Below are 25,753 nucleotides of genomic sequence, written 5' to 3' on the forward strand. Positions count from 1 at the left end.
GCTTTGACATATTAAAGCAAGATGAATATTTCAGATCTAATTTAGTTCTAATCTATTTTAGATTGCATATCCCCGTTCCTGATTATTTCTCACGTTGTGCGCGCACCTTCCTGTGTTTCTCAACGCAATCCCCTTTACCTACACGGCATCCAGCTGGTGTTGTTGTAAGCAGGTTGGAGGGGGAGTGGCTGCTATTGTAAACTACAGGCAGGTAGAGCAGAGCAGGCGAGAGAAGGCGTAGGCCCGGTGCTTTATGTTTTCGGTAATTAAAACAGCGTTAGGCTATTTATTTCCTCTCCCCGTGCGTAGCTGATTGGGCATGAGGGAGTGCGGGACTCGCGAAGCCGAGAAGGAGCACAATTACACGCCATCAGCAGACGACATTAACTCGCTAATAGGAACATGGCAATAAAACTTTATTATTATGGGGGAACGATGATTGCCTGGTTTAAGATAACATTTATAATACTTAGCGATGATCCGGGGGAAGCGGGTGCAGGCGGGGGTGTGTGGGGGGATTGAGGAAAAAAGGGTCGTGGAGGCAAATGCAAAGCTCCTTGTTTCTGCAACATGTTTTTGCACTGAGAAAAGGAGGGATGGAGGTCTAATTCCTGAGAGGCTAGCACTCATTAGCCATCCTTCCAGATCTCCATTATCTTGTCCGCCACTAAAGCGCTCCACAACTCACTCAAGATGGCTGACCTCCACCCACACTGTTGGCTGGTGCAGCGGGAAGGCAGCATTACCTCTGAGAGAACATATCAACTGAGTTCAACATGTGTGTACATATATTCTACAGCTGCACTGTTTTTTTATAGTGACAGAAAGCTCCAGAACTTTTGGCACTTGATTCAACTGACCACAAAGCAGCACAATTTTCCTGTTAACTAAAATGTAGTTAAGCTAAGCTAAAACATGCAAGGTGTTGTTTAGGCCTTCTGTTATTACTGTTTACAGCAATGTACTTGTTATACTGTGTAACAGAGAACCATGTGAACAGGTCTATTTGAGAATAGAAAAACAATGTAATAACAAAGCAAATGCCAGCATGTGATAATTAAGGAATGGTACTGGCTGCTTCACACTCATATATATGCATTATGCTTTTAATAATATAAATTAATGCACATTCTAGGCATTAAGTACCTTTTACCTACGCTTGCCCAGCAAATTTACCATACAAATCCACCAACTGATGAGTGGATCATGGGTGTCTAAGGTTCAATGATCAATCCCTGAAGGCCCACCTCACAACTTTAACAGTAGTTAAACCACACAACACCTTCAGTGGTCTTCAGTAGAGTTGCTCAAAGCTGTTCTAGTGGCATGAAATGTACCTACACAATATTGCACAAGGCGTTTTAATGTTGTGTCTAAACACTGTATATGGACCACATAATCCATTTAGCACAGTATTGCCAATAGAATGTATGATTCTCTGAAGCAGATAAACATGAACCTATTGGCACCATGCTAATGCTAGGTGTAAGTGTGGGTTTTGAACACATTTGCTTGGCATATGTAACAGCATAAATTAGCATTTGTTTAACTTTAATGTAGTTTAAAACAACATGTACAGGGGGACAAAAAACATCCAGGTTCACATCAATGCTTTAAGACTCAGGAAGGAAGCTACAGTATCTACGTATCTTGCTCGGAGCATAAACGAAGAGCAGTAGCTGTCCACATCAAGACATTCACCTGAACGCTGTTTCAATCTAATGCTAGCCAGCAGCAAACCAAACACGCCTAATGCATGCAAAGCTACTTAAGGAGAAGAGGAGGATCACTGCAGGAGATAAAGAGAGAGAGAAAGAAAGGTGAGAGAGAGAAAGAGAGGGTGTAGGGATGAACAGTAGAGAGCAAGAGTGAGAAGACGAGACAGAGAGTAAGAGTAAGGGAGAGAGAGAGAAGGAGAAGGGTGGCTGAAGGTTCATTGAGTGCTGGAAGGAGGGTGGTGAGGGCTAGGTCTGCTGTGGGCCAGAGGGAGAGAGAGGGAAAAAGAGAGAGAGAGAGAAAGAGAGAGAGAGTAGGAAAGTGCGTGGCCTTCCTTCCTTTGGTATTCTCTTCACGTCGGGGGGATAAATTATTCAGGGCCCGGGGAGGCTCTGGCTTCATCGTGTAATGAGAAGGACACGCATTGATACCAAATATTGCTGTTGGGAAACTATCGATTGGAGAGCTATTTGTCCAAAGTTTAGTCTGGAAGCGAAGGCTGTCAGCAGCTTTTAATATGACTGACACTTATGTAGAAACCCACCTCACTGAGCACCACCCTCCCCTCTCCCCCCTCTCTCTATTTCTCTCTCTCACTCTCTCTATAATTCTGTCTAGCTTTCTCCATACTTGTTTTTCCCCAATCCCTACAGTCTCTGGTAAACAGGTTAGGAGGAAAAAGCAAAGAGCAAGAGGGCTAGAGAGGAAAAGGAAAAGAGGGTGGGGCTAGGAGAAAGAGGGAGGGGCCTGTTCACTAGGTCTGGGAATACTGCATAAACTCAGCATAACCTGTGACCATGAGAGACAGAATTTTAAAAGGTAAAACACCAAAGCAAAAGCAGACACATTAATTCACATTTGGTAGTCAAACTAAAAATCCATTGTTGTATTATACTGAATATGTTAATTTGCTCATTGCTCGGCAATTATTACAGATTTTTGGTTGTACTGGGAGGTGTTTTGGTTGTCGAATGTGTCTTGGAATGATGGATGTGTCTACATTGTTTTAAGATGGCTCAAATTTTAGCCCACCTCCTGAAGTGGTTTGAATGATCAGATTTGAATCCAATTTGTTTTATCTGGATCTTGGTTTTGTTCACACTTGCATTTTCACATGGCTTGGCCTGAATCCAGATACAATCCTGATTCAGGTCAGAATCTAAGGCAAACGGAATCTAACCCTCAGCTTGTGTCAAGCCACGGAATCAGTTATTAGATTAGATTTTGCATGTGTTCTCTGTGCTACATTAACACTGTGTGTGTGTATTTAAGCCTCACTGTAGAAAGGGAGGGGTTTAGAGAGAGGGGAAACGGGGCTGACCGAAGGGTTCCTGTTAAAAACCTCCTCTGTCCTCAGATGAACACTGGCTAATCCGTCATGTTCACCAAACTCTAGAGGGCCTGGCCTGGAAAAGCAGAGGATGCTTGCTTTGGCCTGAGCCTGAGGAAGTCTGGCTTTCCTTCGGGTGGAGGCCGCCGCAGAGGGGGCCCGCGGTTCCAGCAAGGTGGTCCGATGTTGGTGTGTTGGGAATGGAAAATCTGAGCCTGCATGCACATACACACACATACGCGAACCCGGTCAACTAAGAGCCCAGAACTCAGGAAAGAAAGGGGACAGGAAATAGGAGGGAGAACTGACTGAGTGACTAATAGCGTATAAAGTAATCTGGTCAACTTCAACTGTTAAATACACTGGCCAGTGTAGAACTGCAGTCAAAATTCATTATATTACAATTATTATGATATCCTGCAAATACTGTATCACACAGTGTAACTTGTGTAGCAAGAGTTTTGTGCTACACTATGTGTCCAAAGGTTCGTAGAAACACCTGCCTTTTTGTCGCCCTTTAGACGGCATTTTATGGTCAGTTTTCAACCACATCACTACTGTTGACTGGAAATTATGGATTTCAGTCTTCACCTATCCCAGTAGTGGGAGTAAGGTGTGTAAAAAATCTAGAAAGCAGCTGAGCCTCAAACACTCATACTAGCCCAACACTGGCACTGCCATGCAATGGTACATTAGTCCAACACCAAATTTATACAGTAAATTAGTTTATCATTACAAACATAGTCTTGTTTCTACACTTATTGCCCATTTAATAAGCTGCACTGACCATACAGGAACACTCTCTGGTTCTAAAATGACCTATATGGTGAGTGGAGCTAATAAAAATGGACAGAAGACAGTGAGTGTAGAAACAAGAAGGTGGTCATACCATTCTAATATGTCTGTGCATATCCTTTCAATACCATTTCAATATATTTGGCAGCTGCATCTAAAACTAGGAAAGTATTACTGATAAATATTCAACAAGTGAAAGAAAGAAAGACAGAAAGTAAGTTTCTAATAAAGCAGCAACTCTGAGCGTTCCTGGCCTTGGCTGTCTGGAAGCTGTAAGGAAGTGAGTTCACTCTCTGCCTCACTCTGCCTCTCAGTGAGTGTGTGAGCAGCATGCAGCCGGTGCAGCAGCACAGCCAGCGCCGCATCACATGTGCCAGCGTGCAGCGAGAGGCAGCGGGCATACGGGACTGCACAGTGAGGGGCCCGCCAGAGCGGGAGACAATAATAACCTTTCACTCTCAATGCCACACACACCTCACCTCTCCAGCACACACACCACCCTGCAATTACTACAGCACAGTGTGTCAGAAAGTAAAAAAGAAAAGGACCACAGCACTACAATTAGAGTCCCAGGGACACACTCAGAGAGAAGGAGAGAAATGGAAAGAGAGAACGAGGGGGAAATGGAGAATGAGACAAAGGCAGAAAAAGAGAGAGAGTATGTGTGTGTGTGTATGAGAGAGAGAGAGAGGGAGAGAGAGAAAGAGAGAGAGAAAGAGAGAGAGAAGGAACATTAGGAGGTAGCCTACCTAACATAATGATCTAGCATAAATCAGGTCAGTCTGGTTTAATTCAGAGTGAATGAGGGCAGATGTTTTGCATAAACATGATATAAAGTGTATTTTTTGCCTTAATGTGAACATACAGTGAGTGTATCTGCTATAGATTGGGACCATATACAGAGAGTATTCTTACCCTATACAGGAATACATTTCACTTCCAAAGTTGTACAGGCATTTGACATTCCTTGTTCTATATTGTCACATTTTAGGTGAACAGTAGAAATCTTGAGCTCTTCAGTAGTTTGTTTGCTTCATGAGAGCTTTCCAATTATCTAAATACAAAAGTCAGTGGAAAAGAGAAGACCCAAAAACAATTGGACCTTTTTGTATGAAGGCGTTATTTAATATGGGCAACATCACAAATATATATATACTGTTGCTGTATAAACAAAAAAATAGTTTTAGGAGATCTTAAATCTTTTAACCCAAAAAATGGACCATTCCTTACAAGGGAAATGGAGGCCTTAAACAATGAGATACAAGGCTTTGTGACGATATGTGAATCAGATCATTATATTGATGCGTTCACACTAACAACCATTCTAATTTACTCCCAATCCAGCAATAAATCTTCCAATGTGAACACAGCCTTTAACTACTACTAACACCAGCAGCAGCACCTATTAACAGATCATATCATCTCTCCTTATCACCTACTTTCTGGAGCATCAGCGAATGTGTGTGTGTGGGTGTGTGAGTCTTCCAGTGCACCATTCCTTTGTGTGTGTGTGCGTATCTGTGAGAGTGTCACAGTAAGGGAATCTAGGTCCTGCTCTGTAGGGACAGCCCAGTTGAGGGTGGGGGGTTGCAGGGAGGTTGGCACCAAATTACCTCTGAGAGCCACTCATCAGCTCCACACACACCCACACACACTCACACTCATTAATTGTGTACTCACTAGCTTATTAGCACAGACACACGCTTCTTCTAATCTTGAGCGCACACACATACACATGCGTGTGCGTACACATGCACACAATCTCAATTCGCAATCCAAGAAATGCCCACCAGCAGTTACTACTACAAATACTACTACACCTCAAGCATCCACCTCAAGCAAACTCTTCAGCAAACTATCATCCGCTCCACTAGTCTCCACACACACTAGCACACGAAGTACGTCCACAAACATACTCTCATAAACAGAACACATTCTTACACACACATACACTCACACACGCTCATACACAATTGTATGCACACACACACACACACACACACACACACACACACGGGGGCACTCTTGCGGGTCTCTAATGAAGCCCCAGTTGTGACGGCGTGGAGGCGTGTGCGGCTCCGGCGGGATAATTACGCCGCTCCCTCGCAGCTGAGTTTGGCAGATGTAGGGGAGGGGTGCGCGGCGCGCCGAGGCCGCCATAACGAGCGCCGGGGAGCGGAGGTGGGATTCGGCACGGACCCCGCCATCCGCCATTAGCAGCTTGGCACCGTCACAAATGAGTGTTTTTCACCAGAGCGCCGGGAAGGGCTGAGAAATTCCAACAAATTCGAGCCGCAGACGCCCATAGAGAGAGTGAGGGAGAGAAAGAGAGAGGGAGAGAGAGAAAGAGAGAGAGAGAAAACGAGAGCAACAAAAACAAAAGCAGGGTAGAAACAGAGGAAGACAGGCGAGGATAGAATGAGAAAGAGAGAATGAGAGAGAGTTAGAGAGAGAGAAAGAGGTTCACACCGCCATGACCGGATTTGTCACCTCTCTCAGCACAGGGAACGCAGAGCTTGGCACCATGGGAAATTACCAAATCAGAATGCATTGATTTTCTTCAGGGAGGAGGAGAAGGCAGGTAAAAAAAAAAAAGAAAAAAGAAAAAAAGGAAAAAGAGAAAGAAAGAGTAGAGCGAGACAAAAAAGAGAAAGAACAAATGAAAGAAGGCAAGAAAGAAAGAATGAAGGGGCTGAAAAACTGACATGGCTGAGAATTAAGGAGGAGATTGTATTAGACCTTTGTATTACAGGGAGCAGAGTGGTGCTGGTGGTGGTAGACGTTTATTTTCGCGAGAAGCTGGAATAAAGAGCTCTATTGTACAGCGCGGGTATACAGGGAGCGCGCCGCAAAAGCAAACTATTAGCCTTCTATCTCTCTCCTGCCCTCTCCCCTCTCCCATTTGTCTCTCTTTGTCCTCCTACAGTAGATTGTAATTACCCCTGTGTTGCCAAGACAAACCCATATGTTGCCCTGTGTGACAGCAACCTACAGTGGATGTATGACTCTGTATGAGTGTGTGTCATAGATTAGGAGATTCTGGCTCAAAGAAGTGTGAAGCCGCCTCGACACGACTCCCAAAACTGTACAGGCCCCGTCGTACCCTTAGCCATCTCCTTTTAATGGCTGTTCTTCACCTTGTTCTAAGGGATTGCTGCACAGAATATTTGCCAACCGAAATTATTTAACTGAAAATGGCAAAATTAAGTGAAAAAGACTGAACAATCAATACAGAACTTTTTAAAAATATATATTTTAATGATCCACTAATAAACAAAAATAGGATTTTTCAGTTGGCAGCAGGTATATTTTTCATTTTTAGGTTTAAAATACGCTTTTTCTTAAAAAACAAAATGCATTTGCCACATTACCACATTCCAAGGAAAAAAGACCAAAAACCAGTGAAATCCAGTGTCAGGCTCACAGATGATCTACTGAAGAGCTACAGACAATTGGGACTTAGACAATATAAGACAAGTGGTCTTAATGTTATGGCTGATCAGCATGCAGTTTGCACACTGCTAATTGCATTCCATAAGCTTTCATCACTTAGCTCATTAGCTTCCAGCGCACAACTGAAGAAGCAAACTTCAGACACCAGACATGATGTCTTGGCTGATTGAATACATTTGGCATAAATGGAAAAATGTGTGCATCTGCTGTTCTGAAAAACAGTTCTGTTAAGAGCTGTCACTGTGTACACCAGATCCAAACAGAATTTGGACATTTGTGCCATACTTAAAAACGGATAAAAACACATTAACGTCACAACATTAGAAACCAGGAATAAAAAAAGATATTAACTACATGGCGATAATTCCTACAAAGATGAGCTGATGTTTATTTTTTGCAGAACTTGCAAACTCTATTACTGTTCCAAACTTTCATATTTCCATCATCTTTACAGTATGTGTAATATGATCTGGTTCCAATTCATCTTCAGGCTTTCTCTACAGACTTCCCCATCTTTCATACAAACTTGTTGAACTAGAGGTATCATGTGACTACATTTTTTTCTCCAACACAAAACTAGGTCTACTAATATGGACTTAATTTGGACTAATAATGAGCTAGTTTGGCCAAACCATTTAAAATCTGAGTAACCATCAGTTTTTTCTACCATCCAACCATCCAACTTTTAATCTCTTTGAATGTAGTTATTGGTCAGTAATCCTTATGGTATAATAAAATTCACAGGCTGTAAGGGGTTAAAGCATGTTTCTTTTAGATTAATATTCTTTACTATTTCCTTACGATATCTGATCCGGAACACATTCATACCATCATTATGTCAAGACCAATGACCAATATGCCAAGTTTAATGGCTTATGGAAAGTTTGCCTGAAATCTGTCCAGACAACCCAAACTAACTGATTCATTTCTAAAGCAGATGCATGTCTGTCTCCCTCTGTTCCTCTTTCACCCTCTCACTGATGCCCTCATCCTCTCTCTCTCTCCCTCTCTCTCTCTCTGACGGTAAATGATCGATTTCAAGGTGACCCTGGCTGAATTACGGCAAGTGTTTTGTGTGAGCAGGCGGGCGGCTGCAGGCCGGTCCCAGTAATTAACACCAGCGCCTAATGAAGTCCAGCTGCTCACCGCGCACACTGAGCTCCTGCCAAAAACCAGGAGAGCCCCTGTCAGCCTGAGCCTCATCTTCCTCTCTCCCGCTCACTCTTTCTCTCCATCTCTCACTCCATCTCTCCCTCGCTTCCGAAGGTCAACCTACTCCATCAGCACCCGCTCTGACCAGCCATCTCACCCCCTCTCTTCCTCGCTAACTCGCTCTCCCTCTCTCTCTCGTGCGCTGATCCGGCATTCTTCCTCCGCTCCCTCTCTCTCATCCCTCGCTCCCTGCCAAATCTTCCCCCCATTCCCCTCTGTCCTACTGATCCCTCTCCATCCATCCCTCTCCCCCTCCCTTTCCTCGCTCCATCCCTCCCTCCTTCCATCTCTGCGAGGCCCAGTAATCTCCCCTCGCTCCTCTCTTATCTCTCCATCTCACTATCAGTCCGCGGCCAAAAATTGCTCTCGGAGTTCAAGGGAAGACCTTGGAGAAGATTCGCAGATTCTGCCAATCGGAACGTGGTGCGATAATGCTGGCGGGCCAATCACGTGGCTTAAACAGCGAAAAAGACGTACGAGACTGGCTTGTTTTGCCACAAGGACATACAGTAGAAAAGTTATCGGAAAACATCATAATGCGTCTAAAAGTTCTGGACGTAATTACGAGGCCTAGTTGGAGATGGATTTTTTCTTGCAATTGCTTGCAGACATACACACCCTCATACACACAAATCCCACATACACAAGAAACTTGCCCCTGCAGTCTCCTGTGGGGTGCTGCCGAGGCTGCGGAGGAATAAATGCAATCCGAGTGAATCAAGAGACGCTCCGGCTTTGTTTCCCGAGCAGGCTCTGAGCGATACACAAAGGCAGGCGCGTCTTTGTATACATAACAACTGCGCAGGCTCCAAAGAAGCAGAGTGTGTGACGGGGCAAAGCATGAGGGCAAAAGAGCTTTTAGATCAGCTCTAAATCAGATCTAATGGAGAGTAAACCTACCCCCTAAGGCCTTGCGTGCACTTCTCATCATTTGTCTTCTTCTTTCTCTCTCTCTCTTATTCTCTATACCGTGCACCTTTCTTTATCTTGCCTCTGCACTTATTCAGGCCTCCCTCCTTCACTCCTTCCCTCCATCCTTTCCTCTCTCCTTTAACCCCTGAGCGCTTCCTCTCTCCAGGATCAAAGCTAGAAGGCTCCTGTCAGCCAGGCACCTCTCTGCACTCCTCCAAGTGACGCCTTTGAAGACGCCATCCCCAGGTGGGCCTCCTTCTCCCACACACACACACACACACACATAGACGCATCCACACAAATACACACACCAACACACATGCGCATACACACACAAGGGGCCTCCGCCCCGCCGCTCTGGGACCGTTCCCTTGCTCGTCTGTGGGAGAGCGCTGATGAGCTGCGACATCCGCACATTTCCTCCCACTCACGCGCCGAGCTGATGTGCCGAGGCAAGATCACACCAGACAGCAGATGTTAATTATCAGCCGCTGTTTAGAGGGCTTTATTTGTGGAGCCGGAGCCAGAGCTGGAGCTGGAAGAGCAGGAAGGAAAGGTGCTCACCTGCACTGCTGAACTTCACGCAACATCCCAGCCAACAAGGTAACAGGTATCAGTCACACAGATTTAGTACAGGCCCCCAGTCTGTCACTGTCTGTGTGTAATGCAATTTACTCTCACAATCTAAGGCCCGAATTATGTGAACTTTCACTCACTGGTGCCAATTATGATTCACGTAAAAAGCTCATTAACATTCATTAACATTTATATTCATTATTATCTGTGAATAAATGTTTGCACAGACTGTGATACAAACCTGTATTAATAGCTGTATTCTAAGGCATATATAATAATAATGATAATAATAATAATAATAATAATAATAATAATAATAATAATAATAATACTATAAATAAATAAAAAAAATTCTCAAGCTCGTTCTTCTAGTAAAGAAATTACTATTGAACTACAATTCCCAGCATGCATCAGGGAAACATGACTTCCAAAGCAACCAACCACTGTTTTGTCTCATGCTCACTATTTTCTATTTATTTATTTTTTTTTTTACTTGTGGCTGACCTATCAGGCCCTATAAAGGGTATAGTGTACTTATATCATTTAAAAAGTATTTAATTTCAAATAATTCTGAGGAATTTATTTTGTCAATTTTTAATGAAATTTGCCTCTCAAAGTGTGACGTACATTTGCTGTGTTCAAACAATTAAAACAGTACATTAAAAACTAACAAAAATGGAGATGCAATTTTTTTTTTGGATGGTTACAATATACACTAACAGGCAAAAGTTTTAAAACACCGCCATTTTTCCTCTTTATTTTTGCTATTTAAGCTCTTCAGATGCAGTCAATAACCAGAACTGGTAGAAAACCAGGCCTTTAAGGAAAAAAATGAACTAAACCTGAAAAAAGTCATTTTAGTATTGTAAAAACAATGGTATATTGTAAATAAACCTGAAGAAATCATACAGTTTTGTACAATTAATTGTTTTCAAAAAATTATTTGCTGGTAAGCAGCAATGGAAATAAACTGAGCTTTGGAAATGGATAAAAAAAATCCTTTTTCTGCAGTTAAGCAGTATTTGAACAGATTGTGTTACTGCACTCTTTACTGCAGCATTTAAACAACACACAGCCCATTCACATTTTCATCATAATAACTATAAAATATACAATAATAATAGAAAAATATAAAGACAGATGAAGATAGAGAGCGGTGAGCATGATTTCCTACACATTAAAAAGACTCTTGGAAACGGGAGAAAACTGGTACAGGAAGAGGTCTGGCTGACGCACATGGCAACAACTTTAGCTTAACTTAACATTGGATTCATTCTCAGCTTGTAGTAGTGTATTTAGCTTAGTAGCTTTGATCATGTGTTTGCGTAGTCCTGAAGTGAACCATTGTGTGTATCTCCTCTGTTTTTGGCTCTTGGTCTGTGATTCAGTCTTTTGTGACAGATTTTTTTTTGTTTTGACATTTTCTCTGATGCTTTTTTAGATCCAAGCTTTGATTTTGACTCTGATATTTTTGCTTGTCAGTTTCTGCAGTTCTGACCCATGACTACTTTCTGACATTAAAGCCTCACTGTTAACTTTTAACTTGGCTTTATATTTGGCATGCTTACTCGGTTACATTTTTGTTGGTTGCTTTATTCCTTTTTTTGTTTTATTTATGCATTTCAGCAAAACTGCTTTGCAACTTCAGCTTGAGGAAAAGAGTACAAAATTCAGTTTGACTTTATTTGATATGAGGATAATGTATATGAGTATCAGTGATACCTCCTGCAGGCCCTATGACACACCTTTCCTCCATGCAATTCCAAACCCAGAGCTTGATTAGTGGAGTGTCACCTTGCACCCACCCCACCAACCTCACACGCACGTTCACACACACGCCTGTGCACTACAGCAGCGTCACATGGGCGGAAGTTCCCTGTACCAGCTGCGACAGATGCCGCTGTCACTCGAGAAAATAAATTCCGAATACTTAACGAATTAAGCGAGGAGCTAATTGCGGCTGGCCTGCGTTCATTATGCGCACAAAGGCGGGGAGGCTTGTTTGTCTTTTTAACAATTAGCGCACAGAGCTCGGCAGGGTGGGGGGAGGGGCTGTAATCGTCCCACCCTCCCCTGCACAGCAGCTGCCTCAGACACACCTGGAAGGACCTGGGGTGGGAGGAGAGAGAGGGGCAGCTGCACCCCTGCCAGAGATACCTGAGTTTTCCACACACACATGCCACGCCGCACAGTACGCCACCAGCAAATCAGCCCACTAAGGCCCCAACAAGCTGGACATGACCCGTATCAGAATGACACAGTAGACACAAGGAACGACACACTAGTGCAGATATTCATGTGCACACTCAAGCAAATCCACTTCAGTCTAGTGGGCCTTTATCTTCCGCATACACCTACACCCACGCACATACACAAACACACACCTGCACACACTCCCCCGCTGTCCCAACGGCACTGGCCGCTAGTGTGGCTGATTTTCCATTCTGTTCCCACACCTTTTGGAGGAGGCTCCCCCTGAGCAGTTCTCTTATAGATCTCCAAACAGCTTGTAATTACCTTTAATAAACAGCATAAGAAGCAAATCAAGCGCAAACGTGGCAAAATGAGTTCTCGGGGGGATCAGACGCCACTCAGCCTTGCAAACAAACATTTCGACAAAAAACATTGCTGCCTCCCTCCCACCTTCTCTCTCTCTCCTTTTCTCCCTTTTCAACATGACATTCTCTGCAGGGGCTACTCTGAGATGGGAGGGAGAAAAGAGAGAGAAAGAATAGAGAGAAAGCAAGAGAGACAGGGAAGGGGAAGGGAAGGAGATATGCAAAGCTTTCATATGACTTAGTTGGTCATGTTTGCAGCAAAGTAAATCTTAGGTAATATTCGAGAACACGACTGCATTATATGATCTAAAGGTTTGTGCTGTGATGCCTTTGGTATACACCATGATGGTAATGGTTCATGATGGTTCAAGCCCAAGGATCAGTATGTAACAATTTTAACTCACTGAACCAGGAGGTCGTAGGTTTAATTCCCTGGACCAGCAGATTGCTGGCCAACTACCCTGGACTAGCAGGGTGGCAGTGAAATCCCCCAGGATCAGTATGTCTCAAGTGCAACTCCCTGGTCCAGCAGATTGTTGGTTCAATCCTCTGGACCATAAGGGTAAGTAAGTGCTGCTTCAATGTCCTAGACCTATAGGTCCACAGATCAATCCCCGACCCAATAGGTCGCCAGTTTAAGGACCTAGAGCAGGAAAGGGTATGTTTAACTCTACGGACCAGCAGATCGCGGGTTCAATCCCCTGGACTGAAAGGTAGTAGGGGTATAGATCAGACTCCTAAATGCTTTCTGGACCTAAAGGTGGCTGCCCACCACTCTAAGGGTGCATCCTACTAAAAAAATCAAAATAAAAAAATCAACAGTGATTGGTGAAGAAAAAAAAAAGGCCCCTTTAATTTCTATATGGCACTGGACAATACCCCAACATTTTAAACTCTCATTTTCCCAGCTCATCCCTCTCTCTTTCGCTCCATCTCCAACCCTCCCTCCCACTATCCCTTATCTACCTGGCAGTGAGCCCCCTCCATGATAGCCCCCAGTGCAACTGCGCCGGCCTCCTGGAGGTTCCGCCTGGCTAGTTCCAGGTGGTGTGGGATGTGCATGAGGGGCTTCTCATCTGTTCCCATGTTCACACACTCCACACACGCTGTCTGCAGTAGAGACCACCACACCACCAACAAGCCATAAAACACCCCAAAAGCTTGGGGACACCACACCGCAGAGGAACGAATACTTCTCACAATTGTGAACGAAGCACCTGTTCTGTCCAACCTGCATTTACAACATGCTACCCAGTGCCTGAGATGTTAGGCTTATTATAGATTACATTGCATTACATGTGTAATCTAGCAGGTAATTCCGAATGTAGTGCATTAGTTCTGCCACAAAACTGCAAACCCGCAAAACTCTTGTAACAGTCTTTAATCATTAATATTTATGGCCCCAAAATTTTCAATACAGCCATCCCACTAGAGAATGCCATCTGAGGACAAATGCAATGCCTGTTTGATGACTACTAGTAAGGTCATAAGGCCTGAAAAAGGGGCCATGGCACTGTTTTGTGCACAAAGGCTGACAAGCTTATAAAAACAAAACTTTTAAATGCTTGTTTCCACCGTACATGAAAATCAGCATGTTTCATTCTAAGGCAAAACAATAGGGTTGTAAATAGACTTGTAAAACCACATCTGAGGTTTTTTTTACTCCAACCGAAGACACATACATTAACCCACACAGTGAAATGTTAAACAAATGCTGTTTAAGAACCCTATAATCTTAAAAGCTATTATGTAACATCATTACAACACAACAATTAAAGTATTTTTAGTTTTTGTAATGCATTAAAATCATAAATCAACCGTTTGATTTTCAATAGGGGTCAAGTGGGCATGTGAAGACAGATCAAAGCCATTAAAATCTTCTTCAGTTACCCATCCTCTTCACCCCACACAAACAGAGACATCAATGGCTTAAATAAATGACACTTATAGGAATGCTCTCAAAAAAAGGGCATGAGTTTGTTGAGTGGAGAGGCCTGGAGTTGTCTACAGCCACACACACAAGGCCCTAGGCTAGACACAGGCACGCAAGCAAGCGCGCACACAAGCAAGCACGCACGCACACACACACACACACACACACACACACACACACATACACACACATAGGCGCTCAGCGGAGTGAGCTATCATCCACATTATCCACATCCATTGACTTCTAAAGCTTCTTGTGTGCTGCCTCATTAAATCTTCACTGACACAGAGAGACCACACCAGGTCCCCTTCACCAGCCTCTGCGTGTGCGTGCGTGTGCACGAGCATGCATGTCTCTCTCAATATCTCTCCTTATGGTGCAGATACTGACACGGATGGCAGAGATTTGCTTGCACTATTGAAATGCAGAGAAATTTGAATTCTTGCTTGGAACTATTACAACTAGCCTGAACAAAAATGTTAAAATGACTAAGCTGCCTTACTTGTCCAGAAATATTTACACACACACACACACACACACGTTTTTTTAAGCATTAGGTGTTTAGTCGCACACTTATGTGCTATCTACAGAGAAGGATGGGACACTTTGGAGGTGCCAGACTTTCAGCATTAGGCTGCGGGCAAATTAAATTTTGTTCTCTGAGGTGATGGAGCTCTGTACAATATTGCCAGTAAAATAAGACTTTCTGAAGCAGATAATCGTGTCCTCATTGGACATGAACACCACTATGCCTATAAAAGCAACATAAGTGTGTTCTCTTGAATAATAGTGCCCTATTCAATATTTTTGGGACAGGAGCTAGGGGAGCATCATTACCACTAAATACAATCAAATTCTTACAGTAATGGTTCAAAAAAATCTAGTAGACAGCCTTCCCTGGACAAAATAAGGATAAACTCAATTTTTTACACCTCATTTTGGAAGAAACAATGAATGAGCAGGTTTCCTATTACTTTTGTCCATAAAGTCAGTCTACTAAAATGGAGTCTACTAAAATATGTCTAGTAAAATCCTTGGCCTTCACTCAATACACATTCATGGGTAGTGTACAGTTCAGCATTTTATTTAACAGTAAACATGGCATCTGTGGCATCTTGGATTTCACTCAAAATTCCTTGGTTTTCCAGGATACAAAGGAAAACAATAATAAGCTGGAGTGGAATTAATTTTGTGGTCCAGATCTTATCACTCAAAATAGAGAACTGATTTTCCTGGGAAATAATGAAATTTTTATTAGACTTTACAGCAATACCTAAATTCCAGGTTTCGACTCAATCTGGATCTTTGGAAGCAGTCAATAGTGTGGAAATGTTAGAAACCACATAATACTAGCTGTTAACCATGTACTCATAACTCTCTATTAATACTATTAATTCCCAAAAAACTATTTGATGAGAAGCTGTCTACAAAATAAAGGTCTGATTCTGTGGTTTAAAGATTATGATAAGGATTAATCTTTGACTAAACAGAGCAGTGACTATTCAAAATTCCAGGTTTAGGCTCAACACGGATCTGAGAAAGCGTTCTCTAGGTGTAAATATTAGAAATCACATTATATTGGCTGGAGAAAATCACTAAAATGTGAACCAATAATGGCTCAAGTGCTTCATGACATCACTGTCGGATCAAACGATAAAACAATCTTCTGCATGTTGCCATGGTAAAGTGTGTGTGTGGTGCATTCCTCAGGCATCAGGCTCATTGAGATGAATAAGTAAGAGTCAGGACTGAAACGCGTCATTAGCTGTTCTCTCCAGAGGTTTCTTTTCATGTGTTTGTGTGTGTGTGTGTGTAAGTGTGTGTATATCTGTATGTTTACACGCTTACTCATGCCCCTATCCCAGCCCCATGCAAAATATAACAAAAATGAAAGAATGAAAGAAAGAAAGAAAAAGAGATAGAAAGAACAATCACATAGTTGGTGGATGAGTGTGCGAGTGTGTGTTTATGCATTTAAAGCCACCTTAGCAGTGGAGAATGGTGGGGTAGGGGGTTGAAGTGAAATGAGATGCTAGTGAACTTTTCTGCCATTCTCATAAACTGAAGACTACACTCATGTCTATGCTACCTTCTATTCATGCACTGCTCTATGACACTCCACCATAGCTTCGCCTGCTTACCCTGTGCTCCACAAGCAGTGTATGTGAAGTGTGTGCATGTCTGAGGGGGGAGGGAAGGGGAGAGGGGTTATGGATAGAGATGGGGGACAAACCTGGCGGAAGCTGGGCAGGCTCTCTCTCTACAGGCCGTCCGACAGGCAGGGAGGGGTTGAAAGAGAAGGCAGGGTGACAGTTAGTCAGCAGCTCCATGATCACATGGGGGTTAGAGGGGGGAACATGGCACAGACAAAAGGCATCATGGGTAATGGAAGGGATGGGGCATTTATTGTGAAGGTGGTGATGGATAGTAAATAGGGATATGCATCCTGTATTTACTTCTTAATTGGCCTACACATGCTCTGCCCACTCTTTGCTTTAGTGTTTTGTGGCAGGGTGGTGGACAAGTTAGTAAAATGCTGGTAATTAAGATATTGAACAATGCCAACTCTAACTGCACTAGATGTAAAGTAAAGGAAGGTGTAAAGGAATATGTCTGGCTGATTTTGTACATTCATTCAGCATTCATACAGAACTATCTGTGCTATTTCTGTGAAATTCACCAATCGTTCTTAAAAAAAAAAACAAAAAAAAAAACACTAACAGTTTTCTGAAGATTCTGACTGGATTTGTTTAATATACATAGACAACAGGATCCATTATTGTAAAAGCGTACAGTCAAATAGTTATTCAGAAACACATTGTGACTCTGGTGTAGACCCTTTAAATGATCATGTGATCATTTTAGAGATTTACAACTTAAATTGTTACAATCTGAAATGAATGTGAGGCTATTGGCAGGTTAAGAAAGTTTTTAAGAACAGATTAATAATTGTTCTTATAAAAGTTCTAAGGAAGATTGGCCTAAAATTGGCCTAATGCACACTTTGGAAACATGTTCTAGTTTGTAGCATGAATTTTTAAAAGTAGGCTTAAAGACTATTCTGTACATCACAGTTTCACATCAGGTTAAATAGGATTTTGCTAAATGTCTAGGGGCCTATTATTTTCCAAATGCAGAAACCACAGATGTAAGAATTCCAGTATTAAGAAAAAAAACTTAAATGTGGGGGGAAAAAAAGAAAAAATGAAAGATGTGAAAGAATAAAAAAAAATGTCCAACCTAACAGCAGCTGACTAACTAAACTACCTAAATAAACTACAATGGCCATGATATAATGGTAACTGATCTAACTACTGGACAATTAAATACAAACTAAGTCACCAACTAAGCACTAAGCCAATATCACTCATGTATTTTGAAATGCCGCATAGAATTTTTTCTTTCTCAAATTTGCCCAGGTTTTACAACTACCATATGTCTTTAATAAACACTGCTTACAGGACGCAGTGATACCTGTTGCGCTGTGGATGATAAGGTCAGCAGCGATGCAAGTGTCATGCTGAATGAAAAGAAAAATGGAGCTGGAAATATTAAGATATTGGTCCAAAAGTCCACGCCTTTATTTTTCCACTCAGGGCCTGCAATAATCTTAATGACACACTACACAAGCCCTCTCTCTCCTGACTGTATCCATTTACTGGAAAAAGGAGCAAAATATGGGAGAGGGTGAGTGAGCGAGTAAGAGACAGACGGACAGAGGGGGGTGAAGAGGCTGACTACAGCTCAATCCACTAATAAAGGCAGATGAAAGTGAGGTTAAACACAATATGCTAATTGAAATGTGTTGGCTGATTAAGGGCGATTGAGAGGAGAGTGGGCGTGCTGTGAGTTCTGGGCGCTGGTGATTAGTGCAGCATTAGTGTCTGCATGCTTTTCCTCATGACGTGCCGAACAGAGGCATGGAGAGAGGCAGAGAGAGAGATGGAGAGAGAGCAGAAGAGAGAGATGGAGAGAGAGGGAGGGAAATGAAATGAGTAAGCCCCCTTCCGCTCTTTCCTCTCTCCGCATGTCCGTCCTCACGCACACACATCGCACACACAGACACACTTTTCACCATTCTGCCCACACACTCAAAGAATACGAAAACTAGAGAAAAACAGCAGAGCCCTGAGGAGCACATAACACTCAGACAAACATACCAAAGAGCAGAGCGAGCCTGCGCTGCCTAGCAAAACGGAAACGCTCCAGAACATCCCACCTTATCACAAGGAACGTCAAGAGCATGTCAAAATCAGCACAGGAAGCAGCCTAGGCCTGGATCCTTCATGAATTGTTTTCGTTGTTACGTCTTGGTTGTTGCTTTGTTTGTTGCTTTAGACCCTCTCTCTCTCTATCTCTCTCTCTCTTTCTGTCTTTGTGTGTGGGGGTCTCTCAGGAACGCGCCGGCTCCTTTTTTTCCGGGGGCTTTATTGTTTTCCGCTGTGCAGCTGCAGACCCACGGGGTGCCCCCTGCAGGTGTGAGTGTGTGTGAGTGGGTGTGTATGTGTGTATCTGTGTGTGTATATATGCTGGTGTGAGTGTATGTTTGTGTGTATGTGAGCGTGTGTGCGCACACGCCTTTCTCCCCCCCACCAGCAGGGCGCGCCGCAGAGCGCGGGTAGGCATCAAGGGGGGGCAGCGCTAAATGGAGACTAAAATTAAAACCCAAGCACCCCCATGACTGTGATTACACACACACACACACACACACACACACACACACCTCGTGGGGGTAGCCCAGCAGAGGACCTGGAGGCCTTTCTCAGTGGGGCTCTGCTATATTAAAATGAAGGTAAACCCACTGAGCTTACTCACTGAAAACCACTCACACTTTAACTAACCTCCGCCTCTCCGCCGCCTCTCCTTCTCCCAGTGATTTAAGAAGCACTAGAACAGCGTACAAAGTGTTCCCACTTGTACCCACAAACAATGGACGCTGCCTGCTTTAAAACCATTTCGTTTGCCATCTTATAGGTGCTGTGCTAAATGTTGTGAGCTAATTTCCAGGGTACCAGGGTCTGTTTTCACACATGCACAGACTAAGAAATCTGAGTAAAAATATTTATATTGAGATATATCAAATTGTTTTCATTTGCGAATTGTTGAGCAAAAAACAAGCTACCTTTATCGTATCTGTTAATCTGATTTTTGGACCTTTCTTTAATCTGAGAAATAGGTATATGTTTTTTACATGAATAATCAGTTGCAGTAATGTAGTAATCTGTAGTAATGTGTAGTAATCTGATTAGAAACATGAATGTAAACGCTCTTAATGTTGTACATTCGTTTAGTCCTTGTTAGATAAATCTGTAAAATTATAGGTTTAAATTTAAGGCCATGTTACCTCTAGGCCTTGTTTAGATATTTGGCATTAATTGTATGCTGGTTGTTGCAATCTGATCATTCTGATCAAAAACAAAAATAATAAAACCACAGGATCAAGTTCTGCTAGAAATCTGAGAGGATTCTGTATTTGTGTGTGATGTACTTTGCATGTAATGAATGCTGGGCAATGTAGTAATCCCTTAAAAAAAGGATATACATTCATAAACATTCATTTTGTCAAACCAATGAATATTTGTTGCTAATACGTGTTGCTAAATCTTCCAAAATTGAACACCAACAATGATTACACAAAGCTTTTATGCTTAAATAAATAAATAAATAAATACATTTTTAAAACAGGCTAAGTCTCCTACTGTTTCCCAAGCAGTGCATTCATGTGGACTCCTCCTCTAATTCTCCTCCCTCTCTCTCAGACCGTCCTGTCCTGTAGTTTAGAGGGGGCGTGGGGGTGTTCGGTAAAAGCAGGTATAACAGATAACAGAGCGCAGTGCCGGGCTGTCACTCACAGAGGAAATGAGGGGGTCTGGAGTTAACCTCCCGTAATTTAGTAGCAGGCTGTGGACAGGATGGAATATTATCACTATTATTACTGTGATTATGTGCATCTCTTGCCTGGCAGGCATCATATATAGAGTTGCTTTGGCTAGCCATGGTTTTACTGCATGAGGTTGGGGGTGGGTGGGGCGAGCGACCCTTGGAAAAGAAGCCCCTTAAACTGAACCTCCAATAGTAAGATGTACCGAGTACCGAGTTAAATAGCCTAAAAAAGAGTGGTAATGTGCATGTGCGAGAGAGGTGTGTGAGCATGCTTGTTTAGTCTCTTTGTGGGAAAAAAGTAAGTGTCCTTGGGGCTGATGAAAACAATGTTGACAATTATTTAGCACTTGTAAGACACTGTGCCTAAAGAAATGATAAAAAAGGACATCTGACAAACATAGGAATACAAACATGTCTACTGTACAGTAGTAGTAGTAGCATTCTGGTTTGCATCCACCCTACCATAATAATTATTACTAGCTATATGTCCTGCATCTCTTCCTACACTCAAAAATCCATTATATCTCTTTATTTGACCATCGCCACACCACCTCATGCGTAACTTATTTCAAAAGTACTAGATGGTGCATTACCATTTCAAAGATCATAGTTTATCAAATGTTCCAAAACTCAATGTTGGGGGGCTTCATACTTTTTTTGAGCCCAAGCCTAACAGTAGGTTGCTTATGGTTGTACAGTAGTCAAGCTATGAGTGTGCATTTGCACATCTGTGTCAGAAGTGTTACATGTTCTTTATTATACCACAGTAAGTTACGACCTAGCAATGTGATTGGCTGAGAGGTGTTTTATGAGTACCATTATCAGCCGGTAATGCAATGTAACCGAAGCTCTCCATGTATTATTCCGCCACATACATGTAACCTAGCAACAATGCAGCGTGTACAAGCCAAACAGCGCAGCTACAAACAGAGCAGCAATGGAACTATTTTAACTTGGAGTGCTTATAACTTAACAGATCATATTTTCTTGTCCTCTTAGATCCAAAATCTTTCAATAAACAGGGATAATGGAACTGTGGTATAATCGCAATAATACACTTGAGGTTCGTACTCTAATGCGTAAAATTGGCACTGCTGTTCTGATCTACAATCGCACCACAGCAGTGCCAATATAACATGTTATAGCACTAACCTCAAGTGTATGTTTGCTTAATCATAACGCAACGTTTGTCGCAAAGGTGCACCAATCATATCATCAATGATGCACCTGAAGGACCTTTCTATATGACAAATTAAGATTGTGGTAAGCTATGAAACACTAAAAAACCTCCTGTTCTGACTGTACTTATGCTTTCACTGCACTGGCCATACCGTATAGCCTTATGTATATATGCATCTCATAAGAGCCTGGTTTGGCTGATCATGTATTCACTGACATAGGAGGTGCATTAATGAAATTTGCTCTCAGTAATCACACACCGGCGCGTCTGAGCGAGGGCACAGTGTGTTTTTTTTTTTTTACACAGTCTCTCCACACAGCCGCGCGCTCGCATCTACATTAAATAATCAGACGGGTTCAATCAACAGGCAGAGGGAAAAATAAACCCACATTCCTCCAGGCCCGCCGCCTCCTGGAGAACGGCGCTCTGATCGTGCCTGCCTGCCGCACCAGTCGGATTAATTAAAACACCAGGCAGTTTTTTTTTTCTCCACCCCTCCTCCCTCCCGTCGCTGAGTAATCAAGCTCCTTTTCCAACAGACCGTGGTAGCCCGAGCCCTGCGTCGAATCCCTCCGCTCGGCTCACCTCCACTTACACTGAGCGACGTGCAGTCGACAGCCGAGAGACTTAAAACCAACACCGGTTTTTGTCACAGTCATCTACTACTCCTGGTCCTTTCAATGCTATAGATGACATCAGAGATCTCTGCACTTCTCAGGAAGCCCCCATGACTGAGACGGGCGCATGGGGGTGGCTGCTTCTCATTTTTTTTCCTTTAGCTTTTTTTGGGGTGCATTTGTATCCCATGCTCCCCAGGGGCCTGCCAGTGGAGCGAAGTGACTGCACAGGAAACGACACACACACTGCGGAGCGGTGGGGAGATCACAGTTGGAGGAGGAGAGGAGTAGACGGGAGAGCATAGGAGGAGCAGATGTTGCAGGTTTGACTGGTTAAACTGATTGAGATGAGGTGTCACCTCAGCGGTAATGATCACTTGGAGATGAGGAGAAAAGAGGGAGGGAGGAAAAGCAAGAGGAAGAGAGAAAAGTGGGGGAACACGTGAGATATAGAAAAGAAGGGCTTTTGGAAAGGTATGATCACACCTTCACAAACATCAGAGCTGGTGGGTGGGGGTGGGCTGACGGTGTGATACAAAAAGGTGTGTCAGCAAACATGCAGAGCAGGAAAGGTAGAAAAGGCTGGAAGTGTGAGTGAGGGTGTTACTGACACACTCATATGAGATGTCAATCACATTTTAGGCTCATCGCTGGGTATGTGGGTGAAAATGGCCAGGGGCCGATGGGCAAAGACAAAGCACAGCAAAGAGGCGCACAGCACTCAAAACACACTCACACACCTCAAGTGCATACACATCTAAATCCTCAAATCAACACTAATGTTTAGTTTCTGTAAAAACAGGGCTAGAAATACCATTGCTTTTACTATTTTTTTTTTCTGCTCCTTGTCCTCTTTTGCTGCCTTTAATTTCCTCTCTCTACACATGAGGGCTATACTTTGCGGTCCATGTTCTGGTTACTTGTAATTTTAAACAAGATGTGAGGTGCAAATCAACCCAAAATGAACGCAAAATTTGGGTCCAGATGCAGATTTTTACATCTCAAAAGGAGGATGTGTCGATAATCTCCAAAGCGTGGGGAGGTGCAAAATTTGTACTTAGTCTAAATAGGCAAATAAGCTTTATCTATTCTTTTTTCCTTAACAAGTCACATGACCTCTAAACCCGCCTCTTGACTAAACTGAGCTGATGTCGTCTGCACAGTAAAATGGAATGCCCTTTGCTGGAATGCAATAAAGAATGCAATACAGAGGAGCAAATGGCAGAGCATCACAGCAAACCACAGACACCATTTTGTTACGAAGCTCAAGGCATCCTCGTGGATTTCGATGAGAAAACGAGGGGCTGGAATATCAAAGCCTTATAATATCCTCGCTAGTCATATATCAAAGCTGACAGATAGTGTAGCTTTTTAATGATTGTTTCGTAATCTCCAGCAGAAAGGAGAGGAGCGGAGCGAGAGTGTTCCGCAGTTAGAGCTCCTCTGTGATCTCGCTGCAATTTTCTGCCGGCTAACACGCCGTCTGATAAAGGTTAATACACTGCTCTCCCTTTTTTTTATTATGCCAAGACGTCATCAATCTTTGAAGAGGGGTGGAAAAAAATAATAAAATAATAACAGCACTTAAAATAATCTGCCTCAATTCCATAATTAATCTCCTCCAGCTTTTCTGACAATTACGATGTTAATTAACCCAAAATTCCCTCCATGGCGGCGGGGAGAGGCAGGCGATCCGCCTTCCCCTCTCGCTCATGGGCCCCTATCTCCACCATCAGCGGCTCCAAGAGGGAAGAAGAACGAGCAAAGAAGCGGAGGGGGGAGCAATCGTGGCATGGTCCACACTCGTACACATAACGGTGCTTCTAATCGTTTTTGAGCGATGCCACAAAGAACCAACAGCGGGTGTGAAGAACATTTCAACTTAAAAAGGTTAAAGAAGGTTCTGTAGACATTTAAAGATTATTTACATTCAAACACACATTTTAAATACAAACACTGTTCTTTATGGAACAATAAAAAAAACTTTTGATGTTCTTTTATGACATTTCTCAAAGAACACCTTTTTACCTAAGAGTGCAGACTGTAGTAGGTAAGATGTACCTAATGTTAGATGATTCAGGAGTGGGTTGGGCAAAGGATAAGGTATAGAAGGTACACTTTTTGTCTAGTAAAGGATAGGGATCTGAATATAGAAGTAATTAAGTGCCATTCACTGCCATGTTCATTTACCTGGAGGGAGGAAATTAGAATATGTCTGAGGGCATGTTCAATTAAATGCAGAATTATCCCTCCTTCCCTCCAGAAGGACGAAATGCAGAATGAACACCAGCTGCAGGCTGTAGGGACTCAGTTGCAGTAGCAGTTGCACTCAGTTTAGGTAGCCAACTCGACGCCCTCTTAAAGTAGAAGCAAGTGGATATATCAGGCTCTTCCACTCCAGCCTGGACTGTCAAGCCTGAAGAAGTCGCTAAGGCCCGGGGTGTTGCGCCAATTGTTCTGTGAAATTACTCACAGGCCCTGCTCGTTAATCTACACTACAGTCTGCTGCTGCAGCAATTATTACTTAAAGAATAACAGCACAGAGGGAGGAAGCACATAAAACAACTGCTGGGGAAACAGTGCAGCACAACTCCGCCACAGCCTGGGCTGGGCTGGGGAAACGTCGTCCGGCCGGGTGGAAATCACGACGGCCTGACTCAGCGCTTTACCAAGCTAACGTCTGGTTAAACCCGTCAGAAGATTTGCCAAACATAATTAGAACAGGCAGGGGAAGCACTTTAATGCTGCTGCCTTCCTTTGGCTCATGCTAATTCTTTGTCATACCCTCTACCATCTAGCCCTTGTCCTTAGTTAGCATCAAATCTATACCACATTATGTGAGGTGCAAAAATACTAAATCAACTCTGCCGCAAGAATTACAGACCTCACAATAAATAATAACCTTACACTTCTTGCCAACGCTACAATACAGAACATAAATGAACTGTGCTACACAAAATATGGTGTATTTTGTATTGCACATAAGCAGCATGCCCTTGTTCAAAGCAGAGAGGTAAAAAAAATAAACAAAAACAACTGAACAGGTAATTGCCAAAGATGTGCACCGGGAATGAAGTGAAGGGAAAAAAACAAAACGCAAAGAACCTAATTGTTTGTTGGCCTTTGCAGAAGGAGTGAGACCTGCAGTCCCAGGCTCGGCTGCGTGGTGAAGAGTTAACAGAGCAATCAGACCCGCAGCCGTGGCCTCAGCTGCGCAGTCAAGTGTTAAACAATGGAACAGCTGTCGAGAGCGACGTCTGCGCTTCCAGAAATAGAGCTGTTCATTTCACCTGTCTCTCTCACACCTGTGAGCAGGGAGAGTGAGAGAGAGAGAGGGCTGGGCAGGGCCAGGGCAGCGGGCACGAGAGGAGTGCAGGAGGAACGGCTGGCAAACAGCCACGCGAGCGCACACAAATACACAGATACTCACAAACACACAGACTCGCGCACACACTCGCTCACAGCAAAGGTGTTCCACTCACCTATCATGTGATTGGCAACATGGATCTGGATCTCGCGTTCCGTCTCAAAGGTCATTTGGCATTTGATGCACTGATACGTCTTCTTCTGCAAGACAAGGCACAGAAT

At 43.2% G+C, this 25,753-nt stretch overlaps 1 protein-coding gene across 3 annotated transcripts in view; it reads right to left on the bottom strand.

Annotated features, from left to right (window-relative positions):
- Positions 1 to 25,753, bottom strand: part of znf423 (zinc finger protein 423) — a 209,821-nt gene that overhangs the window by 71,622 nt on the left and 112,446 nt on the right. For 2 of the 3 annotated variants that reach the window (XM_049483701.1, XM_049483700.1), the window contains exons 6-7: positions 25,648 to 25,732; positions 16,719 to 16,745 (exon numbers count right to left, since the gene is read on the bottom strand). In XM_049483701.1, coding sequence (XP_049339658.1) covers positions 16,719 to 16,745; positions 25,648 to 25,732 — 112 coding nt within the window. The remainder of the gene's footprint in view (positions 1 to 16,718; positions 16,746 to 25,647; positions 25,733 to 25,753) is intronic. The other variant, XM_049483702.1, reaches the window with a different exon arrangement.

This window comes from Astyanax mexicanus, chromosome 9 (genome assembly GCF_023375975.1).
Source record: "Astyanax mexicanus isolate ESR-SI-001 chromosome 9, AstMex3_surface, whole genome shotgun sequence".
NCBI classification, from domain to species: domain Eukaryota; kingdom Metazoa; phylum Chordata; class Actinopteri; order Characiformes; family Acestrorhamphidae; genus Astyanax; species Astyanax mexicanus.